Source organism: Rhea pennata, chromosome 1 (genome assembly GCF_028389875.1).
Source record: "Rhea pennata isolate bPtePen1 chromosome 1, bPtePen1.pri, whole genome shotgun sequence".
NCBI lineage: Eukaryota > Metazoa > Chordata > Aves > Rheiformes > Rheidae > Rhea > Rhea pennata.
In genome coordinates this window covers 16,575,999-16,600,664 of record NC_084663.1, presented here as the reverse complement: position 1 = coordinate 16,600,664, position 24,666 = coordinate 16,575,999, and the positions used below count along the sequence as shown (strand labels likewise).

Here is a 24,666-nt window from a genome sequence, read left to right as displayed (position 1 = left end):
GTAGCAATGAACAAAATGGAAATGTAGAAGTCCTAGTATACGAACTGTTTGGCACTGATATGCATCAGAAGAGCCATAATTCTTATTTAAAGTGCCAGCGTCTCATACTACCATATACCAACCCGTTGTCATCACAGCACAGCAGTAAATCTATATCAAAATCGCCTTCTATGGAACCAAGAGCAGCACTTAAACCTCACGTCCAAAGTCCACTTTAAACATTCTTTTAAGCCTTATAAAGATATTATATGCAAAACCATATAATAAATACGTAAGATTATGAATATCCTTTTATTCTACAATTCTCTTCATGAGATAATCGCTTTTGCTCTATTATAATTCTATTCATCTCACTTTGGATTTTTAAATTAACATATACATTGCAAAATTCATACTTACATAGGGGATATCGTAGTAGCGCATGCGATCAACTGTTTTCTTTAAAACATCAATGCTTCCATAACCCCATCGGGACAGCTGAAATCCCAGAGACCAGTAGGCAGGCATGTGTGGGCGTCCAATAGCCTACAGCAGGGATGAGGAATAAAATTATTCCAAGGGTAAGCTGAAGATTTGGGGGAGAGAAATTACTCTGAAGCAGCAGAAGAGGCTTCCTGCTCCCTTAAGCCATGAAGATCAGAGCACAACAGAGTACAACACACACTCAGAGCAGTTTCCTCAGTCTGTCATTGCTGAAGTGCAAAATGATCTAGTTAGTGTGTTATTCTGCACACTTGTATTCACCATAGAGAACACAGGCTTTAAGAAAATGCTTATTTTACATGAAATCTCTTTTCTCTCAGAAATGATGATGATATATCTACAAATATGGGGGTAAGGTGCATGTACCTGCACCACCAAGGCACACAGCTATTTGGTTTGGGAAAGACTCCCGAAACCATGCACTCCTCCATGCCCTAAGCAGCTCTGTCCATTAAGACTCTCTCTAAAAACAAACTTTTTTTCAAAGACAAACTTAAAACCTTGGGGATTATTGAGTAGAAAGTCAAAACTGGGTCAACCTCACATTTTTATTACCTTCCTTTACTTTCTTAGGAAGGCTCTCTGTAAACTATACTGCCTTTAAAAATGCAGCAAAGGACTCTCCAAGGCAGAAGTTGTCTCTGCTCACATGTTCGAGCAAAGCTTAGCCTGAAGGACCCGAATCCCATAGAAAGCATCTGGTTCCACTTTATGGACCATGAATTGTTAGAATACACCAGCAGACAACGTGGTGTAAAAAAGCCTGAGCTAACTTCAAATGAGAGTTTTGCTCAGGTCCCAGAAACAGCCTCCCCACAGCAGCACAGCACTCAGGTGCCCTCGCTGACATGATACGTGCCAGCTGAAATCCAGTGTGGAGCCTTGTGCTACCTGATCAGTGACAAATCCACAAACCTTTTGGTCAATCAGACACGTATCTTTGATACCCCATAGCAATGTCAGCTGTAGTGCTTCTTGCCACATCCAGCTGAACTATTTCATCATAAGGCTGGTGTTTATTTGAGCATTCTTAAATTTTAATCATATTTACACCCCTCCCTGATGAAATTCAACTACTTATGACTGACTGTTCTTATTGCTGACCCACAACATTATATTGCCAGACATCAACGAATCTCTTTAAGGTCAAAGTTAGAGAAATTCTCTACTCAAACACAAGGCAATGAGTGAAATATGATTATATAAATTTTTGTTTTTCAGCGGTTCCACATAACACAGCTGTAAATTGCTTGAGGAACCTAAATTGGGAGTACAGAAGATTGCTCTGGCAGCCTGTGACAAGCATAGAGCAACCATGATGATTCTAAAAACAAGCTGAAACTGGGGGCTACAAGCAGTTGTTTTCTGTGGGATGTATCCTGAAATCTTTTTTTAAATGCATTTTTAAAATGTTAAATCACATGAAAGTAACCTTCGTTCAACATTTCTATCACAGCTCATTTCTAATATCCTTGCAGACAGTACACGAAGATCAAGTAGCTAGTAAGCCCCCATGACTATTAATCAGTCACAGCTATTGGTTCCCTTGGGGCAAGTAACGGTTCCTCCCTTATTTCCTTGTGGATCTCCATAGTTAGGTAATCATGCTAAGGAGTGGAAAAGAACAGAACTTGAATAATGGCAGCTAAAACCCATCTACTTTCATTAAATGAAAGGAGGCACTCCTGACACTCCATATCAGATGCATTGCTAAGCTATCTAGACACTGCAATGCATAAAGATGCCTCTTTCTATGAGATTTTCTCCAATAAGGGTCAGACCCAGGAGAGTAATACTGAGATAGAATTTCTTCTACAGGATGTCATGCTAGAGCTGGTGGGGAACTATGTGTGAAGGCTACATTGGGCAGGAAAATGGATGTGGGAGGAAAGCACAGAGAAACAGCAATTCTTTTAATATACCTGAGTTCGCTGGAGGAACAATACAGGATAACTTGCTTGTAATCAAGAATGACTTGTGGCCAGACAGGCACTTTAAGCACTAAGGGTTACAAATTTGGCTACACAGTGTGCTTTCACATGTTGGGATGCTGCTGTCTCTCCAAAGGAAAAGCAGGAGAAGACCAGAGCAACTTGTGAATTTAATGGTTTGAGCCATTCTGGGAGGGATCCCCTGGAGGAGCAATGACACTTCCCCATAAACCATCCTTTTCCACAAGGATTTAACTTTCTGCACTCTTTTCCAACACCTGCACGCGGCCGGAGGCTAAACCCTTCAGGAGACACAAAAATAGCTATTAGCAGCATGTTCCTGGCACAGCTGCATTTACCTTTGTGGTTCACAGTTACACCCATCACACCAGGAAACGACCCAGCTGAAGGTGGCCTTGAGCAATGCAGAGAGGAGGCTGGAAGGCAGAGGTAAGCCTTCGCCACTATAGCGCAGTCTCCTCTCCATAGTTCGGAGGTACTTGCAGATTTCTCACAGGCTGTGGGTCCTCAGAGAGCAGGATCTGCCCTCTGCTCTCCAGCTGACCACAGGAGTTGTTCACAACCCAGATAAGGGGCTGGCCTTGCTTTCTTGACTGAGTTGTGGTTATATAAGTATATGGAAGAAATCTGAAATGCTTTGGAAAGTCCACCTTGTGCAGAGTTGTCTGCTCCACCAAACTGTCCTTGGGGCTCCACTGGGGTATCCTGGGGAGCACTGAATCAGGAGCCATAGCTCAAGCGCATTTTCAAGATTCCCTGTGATCTGGAAGTGAGGTGTCTGGCAGAGCACAGAGAGCCTCAGGCTCTGCTTCTCTATCACAACCATGCTCTCCCTACTAAGAATAAATTCATCTGAGGAGGCAGCAGAACTTGTTAAAGCCAGGCCGAGACTGCAAGATGAACTCCATGAACCTCGCCACTTTGTGTGCCAGAAACAGATCCATATTTTGCCCTTGTTTTCTCCACTGAAATTCAGAATGACCTACACAAAAAAGGTTAAAAAACAGAGAAAAACAAAAGAATTCCCTAATGAACTAAAATGTTTTGTGTACAGACTTTTCCCCTTGCATAAGAGGAGGAGGGGAAAACAGCTGATAAATATTAATCCTGCTGCTTAATGCAGAGCCTAGTGCCCCGACAGGACGTCTGCGTGGCTCAGAGTTCAGTGCTGCCGCAAGACGCGGAGAGCTGCCTGCAACCAAACGAGCTGCAGAAATGGAAACTCCCGATGCCATCCCAGCCGTGAGATGCAAGGCTAATCAGCCTGGGCAGAGTTAGACGCAAACATAGCTCTGCTGTCACTGGGACGGCAGCTGGCGCTGCTAGGCAGCATTGCTCTGGGGCCTGGGGACAGCCCAGGTCATGCAGTGCTGATGGCATCTCGGCTCGGGGCCGCATTGGCATGCCTCTGAGCGCAGGGCCGCCGAGCCCAGACCAGCATACTGAGAAGGCAAGATGGTTCAAGCGATGCGGGGGGTGCTTCTTCCGCCCCTCGCTCTGTTGAGTGCCTGGTTGAGCACTGATGGGTTTGGACATGAAGCTGCAGTCCCTGGTACTCCTGCCAAAGTCCTTACTGAACAGTACAGCCTTTCCCCACCGCTGCGGTTTGCTGAGGTTCAGCTGTTCTCCATTACATACCTGTTCTTTCACCTGCACACTACAACATTGCCCTCCGGTGAGGCAATATATCATGTCAGCACTACTTGAGGAATTTGGTATCGGAGCTGAGTAAATTTAAGAAAATCTACCTTGCAAGCAAGATAATAACTTTTAAAGCAATTAGTTTCCCAGGTTCACCAAGCTGGCGCATCTATGGTGAGCTTAATTGAAATCAACAGAACATTTGAAGAGGAAGGATGAAAACAGGGCAGCTGGGAAAACAAATGTTCTTTTTTCTAATTATGCTGTGGACTCTCTCTAATGGATCCCCCTGAAGCTTCCTGATAAAGTAACTGACATATGGTACCTACTTGCAGATGGATCAGCAGAGGCAGAGATGTAATTTTGCAAACCTGAAGCTCATGTTAGATTTGATATATATTTAGGATCCAGTTAATACATATAGATTGCATTCTGCATACAAATGATTTTAAAATGATGTACACCAGAGGAAGGCTGTTTGACAAAATTGACTGCCACAGAATCAGAAAAGGTAAATGAGGTATGGCAAGAGAAGTGAGGGAGGAAAACATCAGAAATATAGAAGCAGCAAACATACAAGGTATCTAAACTGAGAAGATAGGGAAGGATATGGTGGTGCAGAAGTAGAAAAAAAATAGATCCTATTTTCTGTACCACAATTCCTCCAAGTTTACATAACTTAGCACTATGTAGTTTTCTCACTTCTTTTGGAAGCACCTGAGAACAGATGTATCTAGGAAACATCCTAGATGTGTTTGCAGTAAAAACAAAGAGAAATAATGAAAACATGTATGTCCAACAGCTAAAACCTGTGCCCAGTAAGCAAGTGATCTGTGTTCTCTTCCTCTGCGTTGGGTTCCTGGGCAAATAACATTAATATTACTAGCATCTGAATGCAAGACTATCAACTAAGTTATGAATGCTAAATAATAAACCAGGATCCTATTCCGTTAACACTATGACTGAGGAAATTTATGTGAGAGAGAAAGCTGAACAGTTGCATCATGTATAGTATAGCGGCCATAGAGGGAGACAGTCTTTTCTGTGCTTGCAAATGAGCAGAAATCTCCAGAAAATCTACCTTTGGCAAAGCGTGGCATGAATAAGGGGTGACTTGCCACCCATGCCTGCTTTCTGCCTCAGCGCCAGCTTGCCTACAGGTTTGTGGAGATGCCCTGGGATGTCTGTGCGGTCTTTTCCAGGCAGGCAGGAGCTGCCTCTGCCTGTGCTGTGCCAGGCAGGTGCAATTGGCTCTGGCCCTTCAGCCACCATCATCATGGTACCAAGCCCAAGGCATTGACATGCAAAGCCAGTTCACAGCCAAGCAGCTCAGGACCAAGGGGGATAAGTTGCATCCATATCTGCTCACCTGCTCTGCCCAGCTAGCCTCTCTCTTGTGCACTTAAAATACTCCCCTCCTTGTGAAAGTCCAGGATCTCATAAATGTCACTGCAACGGCTCCCTTCCATGTTAGTGACAGTTGGAAAGCCCTAGGCAGAAGTCTCTGTGAAGGAAGAGGTCATCATGCCTTTCTGAGCCCTTCCTCTGACTCCTCTCTCCCTCATGGCCCTCTCTGCACACTGCTCCAGCAACACAATTGCACAGGCTCACTGCAGAATATCACTCTGCAAATCTTTAACTAGCCACTTAAAATGATCCTTGTGATTCTTGTCACTTGATATTTGGCTGAACTACTCTTTTTTTTTTTTTTTTTTTTTTTTTTTAAGGAAGAGTTGTAGGAGGGTGCTATAAAAATCCAAGTGGGTTGATGCTCTGTATTTAGACAAAGAAGTAGTTTGTTTGGATAGTCACGTAATGGCTGTATTATACGGGGGCTCCTGCAGCCCAGATAACTGTATCCATCTCATCATAGACGTCCTTGTTGGCTGGGACAGGTAAGTCATCAAAGTATTATCAAGTTGTGTGAGCCTAGTCAGGCAGGGGATAACCTGAATTCAAAGTATTGAAAAAATTAAGGCATTTCAATACAAAGGTCTTCAAAACTTATTCTTTCCTGGGCAAACATCAGCTGCTTAGTCTTTCTTGAGGGACCCAAGAATTCAACTTTGAGACTATCACTGAAGCATCTGTGATAAATTATAGATTCTCACAGGTTTCAAATAGCAGGTTGAACCTGCTGAGGTCCCTTCTAACCCGAATTATCCTATGGTTCTATAAGGAAGAAGTAAATCAGCGATTTGCTCTCAGAACAGAAGTGAGGGATACACCAAACACTCTATTAAAGCTTGCCATCAGATAATTTGCAATAAAATAACAAATTCATGGCCTTCACTCTACCCAACAGCTGATAAATTTTGATATTTCCTTCATTTGTTAAACTATAACTTTCCTGAGAGCCTCATTATAGAGCTCATATTATATTGCTGTAACTATTATTCTGTCCTGAATTGCCACCAGTGGACTTGGCAATGATAGTCTGAATATTGGGTCTGGTTGTAGAGTCTCAGCTGTGCTCAGCTCAACAGTTGACCTCCTCTGCCAACGAGTGTTTTTTCTCATCCTCTTGCAAACTGAAGTGTTTCTCTTAAAAAAAGAAAAAGAAAGAAACAAAAAGAAAGAGAGAAAGAAAGAGAGAAAGAAAGAGAAAGAAAAGAAAAAAAGAGAGAGAGAGATTTGTGTTATATAACTGTTCTAGGAGCCACACACTGGACCTCTTCTGTAGTAGGAGAAAAGTGCGATCATTATCAAGTATAAATATAGCTGCGAGAGGACCATCTTGCGATTCACAGAGCTCTTCTCAGCAGGGCTTGGTAACCAGGAGGGAGCAGAAGAAACAGGAGGGAGATTTCGCCTTCCTGTTGCCCAGTGTCCAGCGTGCTGGGCCACCGCTCCCCGAGCCTTGACCAGCAGGCTACTGCTCGAAGGGGGACTTTGCTCAGGTGGCAACTGGCCTAGCAGGAGCCCCCAGGACCTCACAAGGGCTCCATCAGCCTGGGCTGCACTGAGGTACGGGTGGCACCATAGAAAATACCACGGAGAGAGCGAGTCTCTTCTGTCTCCATCACCTTCCCACCTATCCTGTGCATAAAAGCCAAGTCATTACCCTAGAGACAAATAATATGGTAATTGTAACATTTGCAATCTGGAGATTTCAGGATGTTTGTACACCGGGCAGCGTTCAAGCTTTGCTAGCAAGCCGAACACGGGCTCAAAGCCTACAGAGCAGGGTGGATTTTCTCTGTCCTGGCAGGCGACATGTCTAGTTGGGAGACAACCCCGGCTCTCCTTCCCCTTGCTTTCTGCGTGCCAGCCTCTGTTCGTGGGGCGGCAGGGGTGGAAAGCGAGCTGCCACTGCTCATCAGCGGGGAGCGAGAATGTGCTCGTTTTATTTTTAGTTGCTGGCCACCTGGTAAGCCACAGAGCTGCTGCCTTCAAACACCAGAAAAGACTCCGAAAAGAAATGGGGACAACTCTAATCTCCGTTGCGCTGCTGCAGATACTCCCCCGAAATGGGCGCTTTCATCATGGAGATCACAGCGAGGGCTGAGCTGTGGGAAGCTGCTATTTTCTTCCTTTTCCTTTGTTTTCCTATTTTACTTACTTTTGTTTGATTGCCAAACTGTGAGTTCAAAAGCCAGTTCACTGGTTGGTCTGTGGCACCAAGGCCCAGCGTGCCTGACGGGCAGGTGGGGAAGGGGCGCAGAAGGTCCAGGAGCTAGAGACCTCTGAGCTAAACCTCTGCTTGGAAAAGCAAAATCAAGCAGAGCCTGCCACAGGCTGCTCCGGCTCCTCAGGGTTTGCACACGGGAATGGTGCAATGACCTTCCCCTTCTCAGCTTTGCTCCACACACTTTGGGCTTGCTGCACCCAGTTCCAAGATAACAATTTTCTGGGCAGGGGCCCCATTAATACATTCTCTGGCATTTGATGACCAGGAAGAACATGTTACCTGGCATTTTTTTTCCCAAGTACTTCTTATTTCTAGCTGAAAAAGAATTGCTTGCACATTCCCAAACAAGCTTTCTGCATCTGTACCCTACATTCCTGGGAAAACACCAGGCAATCGGAAAGCAAGTTGTTATGCTCAGTGAGCATAACAACCGGTAAATACGGGTTTTTTTTCATCCGTGCTCTCAAATGCAATTAAAAAGGTTTTCATTAGTAAAACCAGACCAGCTGCTCCAAAATCAGCAGGCAATTTTACTGGCAAATAAAGGCTTAAAGCCTTTGAGGCTCATTCAACATCTTGGAAGTGCAGCAAAGGTAAAGTTCCCAAACATTCCCAACTGTGCTCCACCTAATTTGTTTTCTCCATCTGCAATGTCAAAACACACTTACGGTCATGTAGTGAAGACCATAAAACTATCACTTTCTGATCACTGCATTCCTTTAATGCATTTCTGCTCTCAGTACTTAAGTGCTTTAGAAAAGGCTGGAGAGCTGCCTTAAATGCCAGCGCTCAGACGCTACACGCAGATAGACCATTCGCAGATGCCTGAGCATATGCCAGGCTGCCTTGCACCTCGGGGCTGCCTCTGCAGCCAAGAACAGCTGGAAGGCTGACTTGCTTTGGCGTTTAGCCAAGAGCTGTCATGAGAAGGCAAACCGCTGCTGTGCCAACTGCATGCCACTGAGCCGTGCAGGGGACTTCCCTGCTCCCTGGTCCTCTCCTCTCCCATTTGTCTTGGGGAGCTGCAGCACCGAGGTGCTGGCATAGCCAGGAGGATGGACCCTTCACGCGGGCAGAGCCAAGGCTGCCGCCCATCTGCCTTCCTGCTGCCAGTGTGGCCCATCAGGAGCAGCGTGGCAGCTCGGTCCCAGCACTCCCAGTGTGTGCATGCACCCTGCTGCCGGCTCTGGACCATGCTGCCTTCATGGCTAGGAGAAAATATGGCCAACAAGACAAAGTGTGCAGATGTAGCAAAGGTATAGCCAGACAACCTCATCTAGCATGCTGGGATGGGTTTCCCCTTGACCCACCTCTCACCAGCTCTCCTCAGAGGCAGCGGCTGAGGCTATTAAAAAATGATTTCTGGTTCCAACACCTACTCTTTCCCATGTGTCAACCAAGTGTCACACACATACACAACACCTGCAAGGCCCTGTATGTCCCTACCGGGTCTGAAGGCCAGGGGAGTCAGGACATGAACCGGAGAGCTTTCTTAAACATAGTACAGCATCTGACCCAGGACAGCTACAGAGAGGTGCCAGCAGAGGAGATGGTCACAGACACGTTTAAGGTCTGGGAACATGAAGAAAGGAGAGCTTGGACAATGATGACTTTGGTTGGGGGCCCAGATGCTCAACAGCAACAAGAACTGCAGGAAGCTGTCAGCTCCAGTGCCTGGACCACCACAAGCAGCACGGCACCTTCTTTGGGGAAAAATCCTCTCTTCTCCCATGCCCTGCCACTGCCTTCAGTCACACTATGTCCAGTGCACCTCTTGGTATGTAAGACCCTTCAAACATATTTTGAAATCTTTGGCCCTTTTCATCCAAGACCTCAGACCACCTACAAGTTTTGCGAAAATCAGTGTCAGAATGGAGAAGAGAGACCCAAACTACCCTATCACCCCTCACCTCATCCACTGGGAGAAACAGCAGGATGCTCACCAAACAGAGCATCCTTAGCTCTGCTACACCATGTCAGCCGCGTGTCCAGCAAGCGCAACTGGTGCAGGACAGAGATGGCAGTATGGGAGGGGACACAAGCCACTATGATGCAAATCCACAGAAACCTGATCTGAACTTCTGCTCTGCATGGGATACCTTCTCCTGTTCACCAATTTCTCTTTACATATATAAATAGGTATGTATGTGTGAATATTTGCATGGGCTGCCTATAGCATAAACATGGGTTTATAAAAGGCACAAAAGGGGACTTCTAGCAAATTTTGATGCTATCAAAGAATCTAAAAATATTTCAGAGGCAGAGATCACCAGAGCACCCCGTCACCTGCTGCAGGTTTCCAGAGGGGGGCCGTGTCTGCCCTAGCTTGCTGCTGCCTTGAAACCCTATGGCGGGTGCTGGGGTCATGCCTGGGTGCTGCACTTTGCAAGGGAAGTGCACTGCAGAGGGAAACGGCAGGACCCGGCAGGCTTTATGGGGTTATACCTGCTCCTGGCACAAAGTGCAAAACAGCTGATGCTAAAGGGACTTCTTGCTCATGGAGAGCCTCTTTCTGCAGCCAACCATGTAGGTGCATAGGACCCTACTGTGTGGGCACGGGTAGGCAGCCCTGAGAACGAGGGAGAACAGCAGGGGAAAAAAAAGAGGCACAAGGTAGAGAGGAACGAAAAGAAAGAGAATGAGACCAGGGCTGCTAGCCAGATACAGCGCCATGAAGCCCAAAAGGGAGCCACCAGAAGGTGCGCTGGAAAAGTGTGTTGCAGAAGGTTATCGTCTCTTGCGAGATACACTGATACACACACATTTAAAATCCTCCCCAAAATTCCCTTTCAGTCCAGTCCTTCAGGCACCTTTTGCCATGCCAGGAAGCAACCGTGCTTTCTTGGGAAGTCTCGAGGAAACAGGACAAGCGCAGCACCTGGCTGTCTCCCCACCACAGTCAGGTTTTCTCTCCTTCACGCTCAACAAGAAGGCTCTGCCAGCCCAAAACTACCCGGACTGAAGAAGTTTGGATCAGCTCAAGACACCCATGAGGCCTCTTTTTATGTATGCAAATTAAGCCAAAATCTACTGATGATTTAGATTATTAAAGGGAAAAACAGCTCCTTTAATCACGGTAACAGAGCAGACTAATCTCTTCCTCGTTGTTCCCTACACTCGCAAACTCTCTGACTCACGCAAATCAAGGAGACAAAAAGGGGGAAAGCGTTAGAAACTCCGTCTGGCTCCCTTGGCCGAAGGCGTAACGCGCTCCTGGAGAAACCGCACCCTTCCCGGGAACTCACAGGCGGCACAGGAGGGTCTGCACTCAAAGCACTAACTGTAATGAGGAAAAACTACTGCAACGGCACTTGTGATTTGGGAAATGTCAGTGTTATTGTTCTATGAGAGAAAAATGCTCTTAGCTCAAGGGACAGCAGGGGAAAGAGAAAGGAATATGTAACTAAAACTTAATCAGACCCCAGCAGTCCTGAAGAAAGCAAAAAGAAAATTATACTACCAACCATATGAGATTTTTGATTTTTGTGTTGTAGACGGTGCTTATATGCAGTGATAATGGGCCCTGTGATAAGAATCTAGACATACAGATAAAGATACCTCCCTAATGGAAAAATCCAAAAGGAGCTGAAAGAGGAAAGGTGCCCCTGCTGTAGTAATGCACAGTGCAGTCCAGACACCGACAGCAAGTTTTCTTGTCTGTGGCACTTAATTTGTTTTTGATCAATTCCTAGTTGTCTTCCGCCTACTGACATTTCTAGATTCCCCCCTCCGATTTTCTTTTCTTTTTTTTCTTTTTTGAAATACTGCTCAGCTAGAATCATAGAGTGGCTGTATACATAATGATATGATTATGCCAATGAAAGGAAAGGTTGGAAAGCATCTCAGGATGTCCACTAGATCGGCCTCTGGTTCTTAGGTAAATACACATTTATTCCTGGCAGACATCTGTCTGACTTTTCTTGAAAATTTCTGACAGTGGACGTTCCACAGCCCCCTGGGATAGTCTGTTCCAGTGCTTAATTCCTCTTGCAGTAAGAAAGGATTTTCCTAGCAATGAATTTTAATCTTCTTCACACTGACCCAGTGCTCTATTCTCAGCAGGGACAAAGACCAAGGAGCCTCCATCCTCTTCACGAGGACAGTGTTGCTATCCCCTTGTTAAAGTAGTTTAAGTGTCTGCGCAGCTTTGGACATTTGGGAGAAGATGTCAGACAAAAAGACATTTCAGTCTCTTTGTGTCCTTTGTTCTTTTCTTTCCTTGCCCTTAAGTAATGGTCTATGCTTTCCTCAGTTTTCCTCTTACTGCTAATGCAGCCACAGGACCTTCCCACTGTTTGTCCCTACCTGCCTTAGCACGTAAGCGACAGCTTTGCGTGAAGGCAGCAGGACAAAGCTCTGACTGAACTGGCCGGTGACCCCACCAGGTCCTAACAGGAGTTCGTCTCGAGGTACTGCTCCGCATGCTATACACGCTTCTCCACTAACCTCAGTGTATTGCTGAATTACGTTTTCAGGAGTTGGTCCAAGGAACAGGTAGAAGTCAAGGACGCCTCCAACAGTGCGGAAAGTTAAGGATGGATTTGGACTCAGGGATACATCTGAAAGGGAAACCGAGGTTCTCAGCACAAACGAGCTCTGCACCAGGCTTCTGCCCACCACAGAAGGGCTGCGAGCGGCCTCCTGCCCGCACGACCGCATCCCCGAGCGGAAAGGGGACGCCAGCAAGGCAACGCCTGGGCACGGTCAGCCGGGCAAACGGGGCCGGCAGGTAGGCTAGCGGTTGCCCGGGGTTTGTGTAAGCTGGGCGTTCAGATTTGCACCGTGCGGGAATAAATCCACAGAATCGCACGTAGCGCATATCGCAAAGCTCGCTTGTCTCACCTCCATTTACACAGGAAGGAACCGCAACCTTGTGCTTAGGGTTCCTCTGCGCTATTTTAATCTTCTTATTGGAAGTCATTGCCTGCCAGGGGAAACTGGTTTTGTAGACTGAGTGAAGGTTCCCCTTTTCTCAAATTATACCACTAGATTAATACAGTAAGGTGACCATGGCAACGTGCAAAACTATTCTCCACAGACAGAATATAGGACTAACCTAAATTGATTCACTTCAGTTATGCTGATCCCAGAGGAAATTTCTTCCACCTTCTCCTCTCCCTGCTATGTGCATCTATTTTCAAAAAATTATTAATATGTTTTCACTGAAAATGTCTTGCCTTGTTTAACAGTCATTCTAATGAGATGCCTTTGAAAACTTTCTAGCACTTCCTGGAAACTCAGTTATGTAACAGTCAGTGATGTTTGTACCACATTGAAAAAGCAATCAGTAAAATAGTTGTTTATATTTACTGATTTAGCAGCTTTGTATATGTATGTAGTCCATATAGGGAATCCACATATCTTCTTACCTTGTGCGTTGGAGTTCAGGAGGAGAACACCATGGGCGTTGGAGTCTGTCTCTACGCACATATAGAAAGGGTGAACTCCATAAAGATTGGCAAATGGCTAAAAGATAAACAATACATTAAGTATGGTTGTGTTTTGCCCTTTTTCGTAGTTTCTGTCAGATGGGTATACATGAAAAGACAGGGAAATAAATTCCTTTATAGTTAAATAGATCTGCTTTGAAAGGCTGGGGTTCTTTTTCCACCTAAAACCAGTGCAAAGTTAAATTGATAGAACGAAAAGTATTTTTTTTTCTGCCTTATCACAGTGCTTCTTGCTGGTCTCTCTGATTTAAATCTTCCATATTCTGCCAAACTGTCCAAAGTTACATGGATAAGAAATGATTTGCTAGTTAAAATAGAATCATCAAATTACTCTACCTTAGCAAAATACTTAGTCCAAGAATGAGTCCTGCTGAAGTCCAGCTTGTTTGGATGAACAGAGATTGACCTGAGCATGGAATTAAGTGCTTTTCTGAACCAGAATCTTGACACACATGGTATTATTTGCTGACAACTGATTGTGCTATAGAAGGTTTCTGATGAAAAGTTTCAAAGTCACCTCAGAATGACGCACGATTTTGCCATTTAATTAAAACATATGACACCAACAAAACATGTGACAAAGCACATTTTTCAGTCTTTGCCGTCAGTTCACATCAGCAGTATTATCATATATAGAGAGATGTTCCCTTGGCAAAGCTGTAGTCTGACACTTTCTTTTTATGATATAGGTTAGGGAAAAAATGTTGCATTAATGCGGTTACCGCTGGTGCCTGATCCCTGCTGAACATGCCGTAGGTAGCGAAGTTCATGCTGTGTTTGAAGGACGGGTGCTCGTGTTCACCAAACCCATACACTGAGGTGGATGGCACCGTAGTTGTAATCTGTAGATACTGGTTGGAAAAAATCAGGTCAGACAGGGATGTATCCCACCTGTAACAAATAGAGAGAGATAATTATTTTGCTTATGTTTAGTGTTCATCATTTTTATACATCATTAAGCTCATATCTGTATATTTAGACTTTTACTATATCATAACATAAAAACATACAATATGAAGAGGAATTCTAGGTGTGCATCTAAGGTACTTAACCTAATACCTATTAAATTAATCTTGTAATGGCAGCAGACGTCTCTTCTACTTACACGATCAAACACATCAGTATATTTTTAAAAAGAACAAGTAAAATAAGAGAAGACACTATCTATAATCCTATTACCAAAATAAGTGGTTGCTTGTGCTATTTCTATGACAACCAACGGGGCAGGCTGAAGATTGTTATTACGCAGTGGGGTTCAGAATGCTTAATGAGAACAACAGACATTTAGTTGTTATCGGTTTTTATATTTAACGCTTTGTTGGATCAGGACCCAAATACTTTTGTTATCCCTGACTTTATGCAGGCACTTAGCACAGAAGAGTGACATCTTCCTCCAGATTCTGCCTGAATGAGATGTTTTTATTTGTGATGAGTTTCTCTTGCTTGTCTTGCCAGCTGAATGCCTTTATTTCTATTGAATCATCTGTGGACACAGGCTCACATTTTAATTAGGTGTTACATTCCATTTCCTATCTCTAGTGCTATAATGAGCTGCAAGCTAGATGGGAAGAACACAGTCAAGCTGTGGAGAAGCGTTTTGCTAATGGTACTATGTACGCCATAAGTACTACATTTAGATAGCACCCTCTCGAGCCTTGTTTAACCATGAATTTGTTACAGCTAATTAAAATAAATGAGCCAAAGCCATAGAGCGTGGAAGTGGCTTAACTCTCCTTTTAATGGTGGTTTATCAATGATTTTGACAAAGTTAAATGGTTGATCAAATCGACCAGTAAATCAGAGAAGTGAAAGCTGGGCTGTATCAGTGGTGGAGCAGTGTTACACCTGCAAGGGCAAGCGCTCCATGGGAGCTCTCGTTCCCACCGGCGCCATCAAGTGAGCTGTGCATCCTCCTGTCCGCGGACCAGTCTTAGCTACTAGGAGCAGCAGCAGACTGGAAGGACACCGTCAGTCCTGCTCGGAGCTGAAGCTGCCCACATGCTCTGCTCTCCCCCAAGGGGAAGCAAGGACTGCAAGGACCCAGCTGCTCAGAAGGACACCCAGAGGTGAGTGCAAGGCATCCTGTGCCTCGTGATGCAAAATTCAGGCACAATCCATTCCTGAAGTATCCTGGACAAGTACTAGAGTCAAGCACACATAAAGGGTCTACGCATTCTGAAGAAGTCTATTTGGCCTTTTTCACGAGCAGGGAAAATAAGAGTTTGTATTTAATGCTGAATTGGTTGTTTGCCAGCAGCAACTTTCCTTCCCTTCCATCATCTCCTCCACCTACACACTGTACTGGGTAAGGTTATTTTCTTCCAGGAAAGTTAATGTGCATAACGGATCCCTGAGAACCAGATCCAGCCCTTGGCAAGCAGAGGCCTTTCTGTACGAGGCTGCTGCTGCTAAGAAGGGGGACGTGCTCTCGGGCTATATTCAAGGCACAAGGAGCCCTGTCACATAGCCTGGCTCTGCACCGAGGGAGGCACGGTCACTGCTCTGAGCAGACCACGGGGTTATGTAAAAAGCAAAGGATGCCGGAGGGGAAGTGCTTTGGGAAGAGCTTAAATAGCTGTCCTAACTCATTGAGCACTCTCCATGATGTCTGCTCGGAGGACGTGAGGCTGTGTACGTCCTGGTACCCGCATTTTGGCACTGACATTTCCCATCGTGAGAGCAATTAGTGTTACCATGGCACTACAAGTGCTCCTGCTATTCGGCCAGCCCGCTCCCTACCCAGGAGGGGAGCTGGGGTGGCAAAAACTGCAACCCCAGTAACACAGCCTCTGCCCCACCAGGTCTTTAAATGCACAGAGATACCTCCGGCATTCCCCCGTGTCACCATCACACACTAAACTTCTCCGTCGTGTCACCTAAACGGAGCCCGGGGCTGCCATTCCCAATAGCACAGTGCTCCTCACCGAGCTGCAGAGCCACCACTTTCCATCATTAGGGTCTTCCTGGTGGTTGGAACGGCCATGTGCTAAATACAGCGTTAGCTACAACATAAAAGTATCACAAAAGCAGGCAATGACACTCTCTTTTTCTTTTTTTTTTTTTTTTTTTTTTTTTTTTTTGTAGCCGTCATTTTGTCCCTCTAAAAGAAAGCATAGACAAGTTTTCCCGTAACACTTTTCCATTTGCCTTCTCTCACAAGTGGCTGCATTATGGTAAGCTATTATGTTACTTCAAAATATCACAATATTTGTTTGGGTTATGTTGGGAAAGAGCAATCATTTAAATGAAAAACAAATGTTTGTCATTCCTCAAACACTTGGAGACAATAAAAGAAAATGTTGTATTTCTCCCACCTCCCCTCCTGCTGGTTAAAAGCAGATAGAAGTAACAAAACAGGAGGGAACATAAAATGATACTCTGCACACAGGCATTTGCATGGTTCTCCAACAATCTCACAAATCATAACAGTGTCATGATGGGCAACAGAAGGAATCTAAAAATGTCAAATACACCTGAGAGCCTGTCCACTGTTAAAAATTAAGCCCCTAGCAGAAGTTACATGTCAAAAAGTCAGTGAATACCCAAACTTTTGTTTTGCAGCAGAGTAGTTGCATTCTAGTTATTTTTGAAAATACTAATCCTTTAATGTAGATATATCCCTGCCTATAGAAGAATAGATTGGACTCTTGATATTCCTATCTCTGCTGTTGACTGCTAACATTTTACTGCTGCTTCTCCTGTAAGTCTGACTGATAAAAGGTAGTGCTGTCTTCCAAACACTGCACATCATACCTAGGAGTAAACCTCTATTTTTAACCTCTCATCAGGAAGAAAGAATGACTCAGGAGTGAAAACGACTGTGTAAAAATTAACATTTCTGCCCAGTACATGAGCAGAGAACAATTCAACATCCAGCAAGCATCCTTCAGGCTACCAGCATCAAATATAAGTACAATGAAGCAATGAAGTAGTTTTTAAAGACGGATAAGCAGATAGATAAAATATCTGGTTCATGTAGAAGGAGTAATTTAGGACTAACATTTTCATGGTGTTGGAAAAGGATGACTAAAAGGCAGTATAAAACAGTTTGCAGAACTGCAATCATCTATCCTTTGTAATACGAACTGAACCTGGCAGTTTACCCGCTTGCAGAACTTCATGCTGTTTACGTTTATTGGAGACCAGTAACTCTGCTGCTTGTACGACGGTGCAGAGCACTAACTCTTGCCTGCTGTGAATAAATAGCTGCTGGCACACGCTAAGAGGGCTCATAAAACCTCCAGAATTAGGAGACATGGGATGAGTATACAATACATCATTTTAGGACATGCGTGATGTATTATTTGAACATTCAAAATCATTTCCCATGTGACAGGACATGAGGCAATGGGCAGAAACTGAAGCACAGGAAGCTCCGCCTGAACGTGAGGGGGAATTTCTTCCCTGTAAGAGTGACGGAGCCCTGGCACAGGTTGCCCAGAGAGGTTGTGGAGTCTCCTGCTCTGGAGATCTTCAAGGCCTGCCTAGATGCAACCCTGTCTAACATACTCTAGGTGACCCTGCTGAGCGGGGAGGTTGGACTAGATGATCTCCAGAGGTCCCTTCCAACCTTACTGATTCTGTGATTCTATGATTTCAGGTTGGGCCACTTTTATTTTTTGCAATGAGCCCAAGAGAAGTGAGCTCTTTAAGATATGAGCAGGTCTCTCTTGCTTGCTCACTCTGAAGAAACGCTCCCTCTAACATCTGTTTTATTTGGCCTCCAGCTGCTTTGGAAACCACAGCCCTGCGGAGGGGTGCCCGCTGCCTGTGAGCTCTGCCCTGCTCACTTTAGGGTGCAAATGCAGGTGGAAACCTCACGTGCCTGTCAGAAAAGCAGGTCTAAGCATCTGATCGGAGCTCGGCCGTATTGCGTTCGTTTTCAGAGTGCACGGGCTAGCTCAGCATGAGCAGCCTGCACATAAAGCAGTAAAGCACCTCAGTGACCAGGGAGTGTGCGCCCTATTTTTAGAAGATCCTCAAATATACTAACTCACCTTCCTTGAATTTTAAGAGATTAGCAGCCTTAGGATCCCAGGTCTCTGTGATTTCAGATTTCTGAAAAGCATTACTGTTCCCTACACAGCCGCAGCATGCCTTATTAGCTGCAGTCCTTGGAGCAACCGCAGGCACGACTGGCCTGCAAAAGGTGTGTCAAGAAGAAATTTTTATATATTCATCTTACTCTTAAGGTGATCTAACAAGTGGGAGAAGAGAGTTAACACCCTCCAACCAAAAGATTTTCCACAATCATAGCGTTTTAAAAATATATTTGTAGCAAATATTTATAACTATTGACATATTTTTGCTTTATTTCTACTGCATTCATCATCATGATATCAGGGTATCTCCTATAAATTGCTACATACATAATGCTTCATTTTTGTTCTAAAAAAACACTTGGATAAGGAATAGACCTGAAATCCTTCTTGCCTATGTAACATAAATCTTAATGATTAGAAGTCCAAACTAATGGCTCTTACAAACTAGAAGCAAACTCAAGCTACCCATGCTGCACACAGTTTGCTCCTCTTGCTTTCAGCAAAATTGCAGTTTAAGAGAATGGCATTATAAATCATTCTAATAGCCTTGCCTATGTAAAAACTTCTTCATGGTAAGTGGCGTCTGTGCTTACTACCACAATCAATAAAAAAGGCAGCTGAACTCTGCAGCGGCCTCTTTGGAAATTAGGGAAGATCTTGATTAGATTTTTGTTATTTGTTCCATGTCTTCCCAACTGTGAAAGCAAGCAAAGTATTCCAAGCTTTTAATAGAGAGAATGGAGCATTTATTTGGCTTGGGAAGAATGTTCTGCCTCCCATTATTCATGTGATATCATGAAGTAAAAGTCACTTGGAGAATGGATATTAAAGTGGAAAATCAAATCAACAGTCCATCATTCCGTAGGCTGTCTCCAGCAATGGCCCATGCTAGGTAGCATAGAGGGTGGCATAAGATGTCACTCGGAGACAGTTTTGCAATAATCTGCTTATGGAGGAAGTTTTTGGCTGTTTTCAGGGAATTAGTTTATGTTGTGAGACATAGAGACAAAAATAATTATTATTTTTTGTACAGATTATCTTTTATTATGCATGAATGTGTATCCTGCTGAACTTCCCATGTCAGTACTGCCCTGGGGCCATGAGTCCCACAGAGTAATTACACACTGCAAAATTAGTATGTCTGTGTTATTTATCTCTGTTTTAAAGCAAACAGTTTCAGGCCTTTTACTCTCTGTTCTTGAAGAAATCTATACTTTATTTAAGCCTTCATACACATGCTTTATTCTACCTTTCTGAGTGGTTAACGGTAGGAGCAGAAAGGAAAACAGGATTCAGCCGGAGAGCACGTCACTAAATGATGCGGAGGCATTTCAGCCTGCTCAGTTTTGTTCCCTCGCCTGTCTTATTGCAGTGCAATTTTCTATACAGTTTTGATTAGTACAGGGTCCTGGCCACTTCCCCGTAAGAGCTGCAAGATCAGTTAGTGTGGGCAATGATTTATTAAATTAAAGCTGACTGCAAATTTCTTGACAAAACATTTTGCCACAGATCACGCCAGTTTGTCAAAACAGGTATTTCTGTAGAATCGTAGGAATGGGGAAAGGTTCCCTGCACCACAACTATGCCAAACAGCCAGTAGTTCAGGAATTTTACCTGCAGGGTGGAAAGCCATGGCCCAGTCCCAGTTTCTCATGGTTCAGATCAAAGACTTGGAGCCTTAAATCAGCTGCAGGTTTTGGTTATGTCCCAGGCGAAATGAAAAGCACCTGGCATTTTTATAGGGTTCTGCCTTCCCCTTCCTCTAATCCAAGCTACTCGTGGCAGAGGTGAGGACTTGCCTGGGCCATAGATGAGGTAACAGAAATGCAGAGAAGGGTAAGGAAAAGGGGCAGGAGCAAGCAAGATCAGCTGGAGAAGAAAAATGAAAGCAGGGATGAGAACGGGCGACGTCAGAGTGTGGAAGAAAGCTAAGATGCATTACAGGGCGGGGGAGAGACACGGAGGCAGGCCAAGAGCCGCCCACCGGCGTTTCCGAGCTCTCGGGGCACCCAGTGGAGCCTGGATCATTTCCCTGCATGACCCCATCTAATCTTGACCCCATGCAGGCAAAACAGTAGCTGTTGCTTGATTACCTTGGAGCAAGCTGAAAATGTAGCGGGACTGTGCTTTTTATTCTTGATCCTGACTCCACATGTGGTTTGCAATCAGCTGTTAATGGCTCTTCCCTTACATAATTCATTCCTCCCCCTGTTTATTGTGATTACACATAGCTCTGAATTTATCCTGCCTTCCTCAAGCCGATACTCAGGTACTTCTGCTATCACAAAGGCTCCTTGCGCAGAACGAGTGGGAGAAATGCTTGTAAATCACATTCAGGAATATCTGCAGTCTCTAGATTTCCACTTCCGCTCCTCTACAATATTTTCGATGTGGTATTAAATCATTCCTCACAAGGAGGCTTTGTGTACACAAGTGGCAGAGCGAGGATGGATTTTTATATCAAATGGATGGACCACAATCTTGCTATGATCTTCATATGTATGTCCTGTTATTTCATTGCTACAAAGTTTAAAGAACAAATACAAATTTATTGAACCCAGGATAGACTCTGGACTATGGAAAGGATAAAGGAGAAATAAAAATACAGATGTTCCTAGCAACTGTTGTAGAGAACTTCCCAAAATCTTAATATGTTTCTGCTTAAGACAGACTGTTCCCTATAAGGATTGTAGCAGTCGCACCAGAATACTCCCAGCAAGGAGAGACACTGGGGATTAGGAGGAATTTTGGGGAGGGAAGGGGATTAGTGGGTCATACAACACAGCAAAGCTGCTGATGAGAGATAACGTTCATCATGTAAAACACTTCTGAGCATTTGGGATTGCTTTACAATGAGAGAGCCTTCCTCAGAGATGCCAGAAAGGTCCAGCAGTGAGTGGGAATCTGGTTTTGTATAGACAGTATTTATTACCCATTCAAACATGGGGAGCACAACTGCAGCACCTCCCAGATAGGCTTCATTTGTCCACACCAACTATTTTTGATCAATATTTGTGTGCATACAAAGATTAATGATTGAATGATTGATTCAGCTGCTCACTGAGATAGCAAGGTCACAGCCATATACATCCTCGAATAGGCAAGAGAAATCCCTCCAGGTGTTAAATGCTTGACTGTTTCTCAGAGACACTTCCCTTGCAACCTCCTCTGATATGTCATGTTGAACATGGAGGCAGCAGGCTGTACAGCTCAGCGCTCGGCCCTAGGTGTGCTGGGGTTCCTGGAGGACCCAGCTCAGGAGGGGTTCAGAGGAGAAATGAGGGTTTTAATGTCTTTGCTGCTGACTCTGTCTAGGACAAGGAGAGGGTGGGACAAGGCAAAGGGCAAAGATGAAGACATCCATCACTGCAGAGCCTTCCTTGAGTGCCCTTCGCTCTCCTCATACTGATTCATGACACCCCACAGAAGGTAAAGAAAAGGGGAATACTGCAGACTCTCGCTTTACCTCCCTACAAAATTAAATGGAAAAGAAGATTTCCTGCATAACTAACAGGAAATGACCAGGCTAGTTGGAACATGACTGCCATGTGCAGCCTTTGAGATGTTCCACCTCAGTCACCTGGGAAGGGCGCTGGAAGGGGCGAGCTCCCAGCTGTGCTGCTCAGGAAAGGTGATGCTCCGGAAAGCAGTGTCACTCGCACAGAAACACGGCAGCATGCGTGTCAGCCTGGGCCAGTAGGGAGGCATCTTCAGTCATCCCCACCACCTGGCTGGTGGGAATCAGCTCGGGCTTCCAGGGAGGAGACATAACCACAGAGCAAGGCCAGAAAAGCACCATGCTCAGGGACACCTCTGAAACAACCGCTAGCCGGAGCTGGTGCGGAGACGACTGCTCTGTCCTCGGTCACATCCACCTCACGCTGGCACGGCTGCGCCTGCACCCACAGTCGCCTGGGGATTTCCTAGGCAAATCTTGGCCCACAGCTTGGCTGGGCCATGGTGGTTGCTGCTACTGCAGCACAGCAGCAAAAAGGGGAAGACACACTGACCTGGCTGCCCTGCTGGTAGGCTTTAAACAGCCTGGATACTCCTGTCTTGTCTACACCAGGGAGGAAATTCCCAGCAGATCCACAGTGGTTCCTGCTGCTGGCTTGTGACATCTGGCAAGCCTGTGCTTGGATGTAGACCTCCTGTGGGGCTGAACCTGCTTCTGGGCAAGTTTAACCAGTGCAAAAGTCTGCATAACGTCATGCACATCACCAGTGCTCTCCCGGATCTAGCTAGCAGATGCAGTCATCAATGGGAATACCTCTGAAACACCGTTTACTATAGCTTTGTTCTCTCTAGTCAAGCAGATGCCACTGCCCACGGCTTTCATGTCAGAAAGTATAACCTACTTTCCTACTTTTAAATAAATTTTCCTTATGCACAATTCTTATGATCACTAGGGAAGTTACAAATCTAGAGATATTTCTGAGCATCCACATTCAATTACTCTGATGGGCTGAATGAACGAATGAATGAAAGAAGCATTTTTGCCCCTCGCACAGGGAATTTCACTCCAAATGTGATTCAGTTGTGAGAGGAATTGCTCCCTGCTGGAATGTGATCCTTCAGTCTGTAAGCACCGGCTGTGCCATTTGACACAGAACAAAATTTCCTGGGAACATAAAATTTTCTTTCTATATGCAAAATCCCATGTCTCTCTGCTGATGAGAATCTTTTAGTAGCAGCACTGCCAATGTTTGCAGGATAAAAACCTATTACCCAGGCGTAATATTCACCTATAATTTTCTTTTTTTAAAAAAAAAGTTGGTTGGATTTCAGAAGAACTCTATTAACTGTCTTGACACAATGCACACTTTTCCAGTGGCGATGTTTAATAGCAGCACGTTGCTGCTGAAATCTGGGCAACTGATATTAACCAAGACTGCCCTCTACCTTCCTTCACCATGCAGCGCTCTCCTCTCCCAAGCCAATGCTGCCACCGAGCACAAAGTTTTGGAAAGCAACCTGCAAGCGCCCTGCTGCAGAGAGGAGAGGACAAGGCCTGCTCAGACCCCAGGGCGAGCGGGTAAATGTGCTCTCCTGGAAAACTCATGCTCCTCCGGCTCTCACCAGCACTCAGCTTTTGGCAGCTCAGGAAATCAGATCTTACGTTTGCTTCATGCTGGGCACTTCCCCTTAGCTGGGACCCCCCAAGTCAGAGGACACTTTGAATAATCGAGACCAAACTCCTGGGCTTCGGGTCAAGGTGAGGAGGAGTGGAAGGGAACACGCTATGAGCTAGGTGGTAGTCATTTTCCATTATGCATTCACCTCTTCCATCACAACTCCAATTAATGAGTCCTTACAAAAATCTCTTATTGCAAAGAAGAAACAAAATGGGCCTTTAAATTAAGCCCACTATTTCCACAAAGCTGTTAAGTCTAAAGAGGAATTAAATTATTTTTGTTATCTGAGTAATGCATAATACATTCATTTACAAGAGCCTGTAAAAAGAAAACTTTACAGAATTGGCTGTGATGTCTATAAAAAGAGATGCTACAAGATTGTAATTTAAAAGAATGGGCAGCTAATTAAAAACCCAGTGTGGTGGTTCCATCTCCAGACTCAGACTGTTTTAGAGGTCATGTTCTCCTGCATGAGTCACACATGTTACGCCATCTTATATTTCTTGCAAAGATAATGTTTATGTTTTGAGTTTGTTTAACAAAGAGCTTCTGGGAAAGAAAAATTCTGATCTACTTTTTTGCTTTTTGATTTAGGGTTAAGTCTTCCAATGCATAAGAATACCTCAACAACCTGGGCACGTGCTTTGAGGAGACACCACCTGCAATAACGGTGCAGGGCAAGGATGGAAGAGGTGGTGCTGGGGGCACAGCGCCTGCACTACAGCTGTTTCAGGAGGAGCCTGTGCACAGCCAGAAGACACAGCGTGGGCTCCTGGCGCACCCCTGCCAGCTCCTTTTTGTGGGGAAGGAGTCTAAGTCACGTTCCTTCAGACCACTGCCAGCACAACTAGGTATAATCAGGAGATCCGAAACGGGCCACCAATACGAATTAACATGCTGATACAGACACAACACTAGATGCCCATGAGCAGCAGGACGCTTATCTCTCCCAAGGTCCTGCTGCGACTGCACCCGTATTTATACGTTTTGTCTGTCTCCTTCACCCCCCTGAGGGACACGATAACGCAGTCTACAATGCCGGAATTCATCTCTGCAGCTGGCCGCAGGCTGCTGCTAACGCTGGCCTGGAGCAGCACCAAAGCAAACTGGCAAGAACACACCTCGATTGGGATGGAGGGAGGTACTCTTTCCAAACAAATCTTTTGCTCAGTAGAGTTACACAGAAGAGATGTGTCGGCTTAAAGCAAGAAAATGAGAAATTATGAAATCTGATGACATTTGCTGCTGTGGGGGACTTTCACTGACCTTAAAAATACAATACCAGTTGATAAAACAGCTAGTACTTTTGCAGTGTGACAAATTAGACCCACA

General features: G+C 44.9%; 1 protein-coding gene across 1 annotated transcript in view; it reads right to left on the bottom strand.

The window, feature by feature from the left end:
* Nucleotides 1–24,666, bottom strand: part of LOC134144168 (maltase-glucoamylase-like) — a 34,440-nt gene that overhangs the window by 4,307 nt on the left and 5,467 nt on the right. Inside the window, exons 3-6 of the mRNA XM_062582906.1 lie at nucleotides 13,880–14,048; nucleotides 13,077–13,173; nucleotides 12,154–12,266; nucleotides 400–525 (exon numbers count right to left, since the gene is read on the bottom strand). Of these exons, the coding sequence (XP_062438890.1) occupies nucleotides 400–525; nucleotides 12,154–12,266; nucleotides 13,077–13,173; nucleotides 13,880–14,048 (505 nt within the window). The remainder of the gene's footprint in view (nucleotides 1–399; nucleotides 526–12,153; nucleotides 12,267–13,076; nucleotides 13,174–13,879; nucleotides 14,049–24,666) is intronic.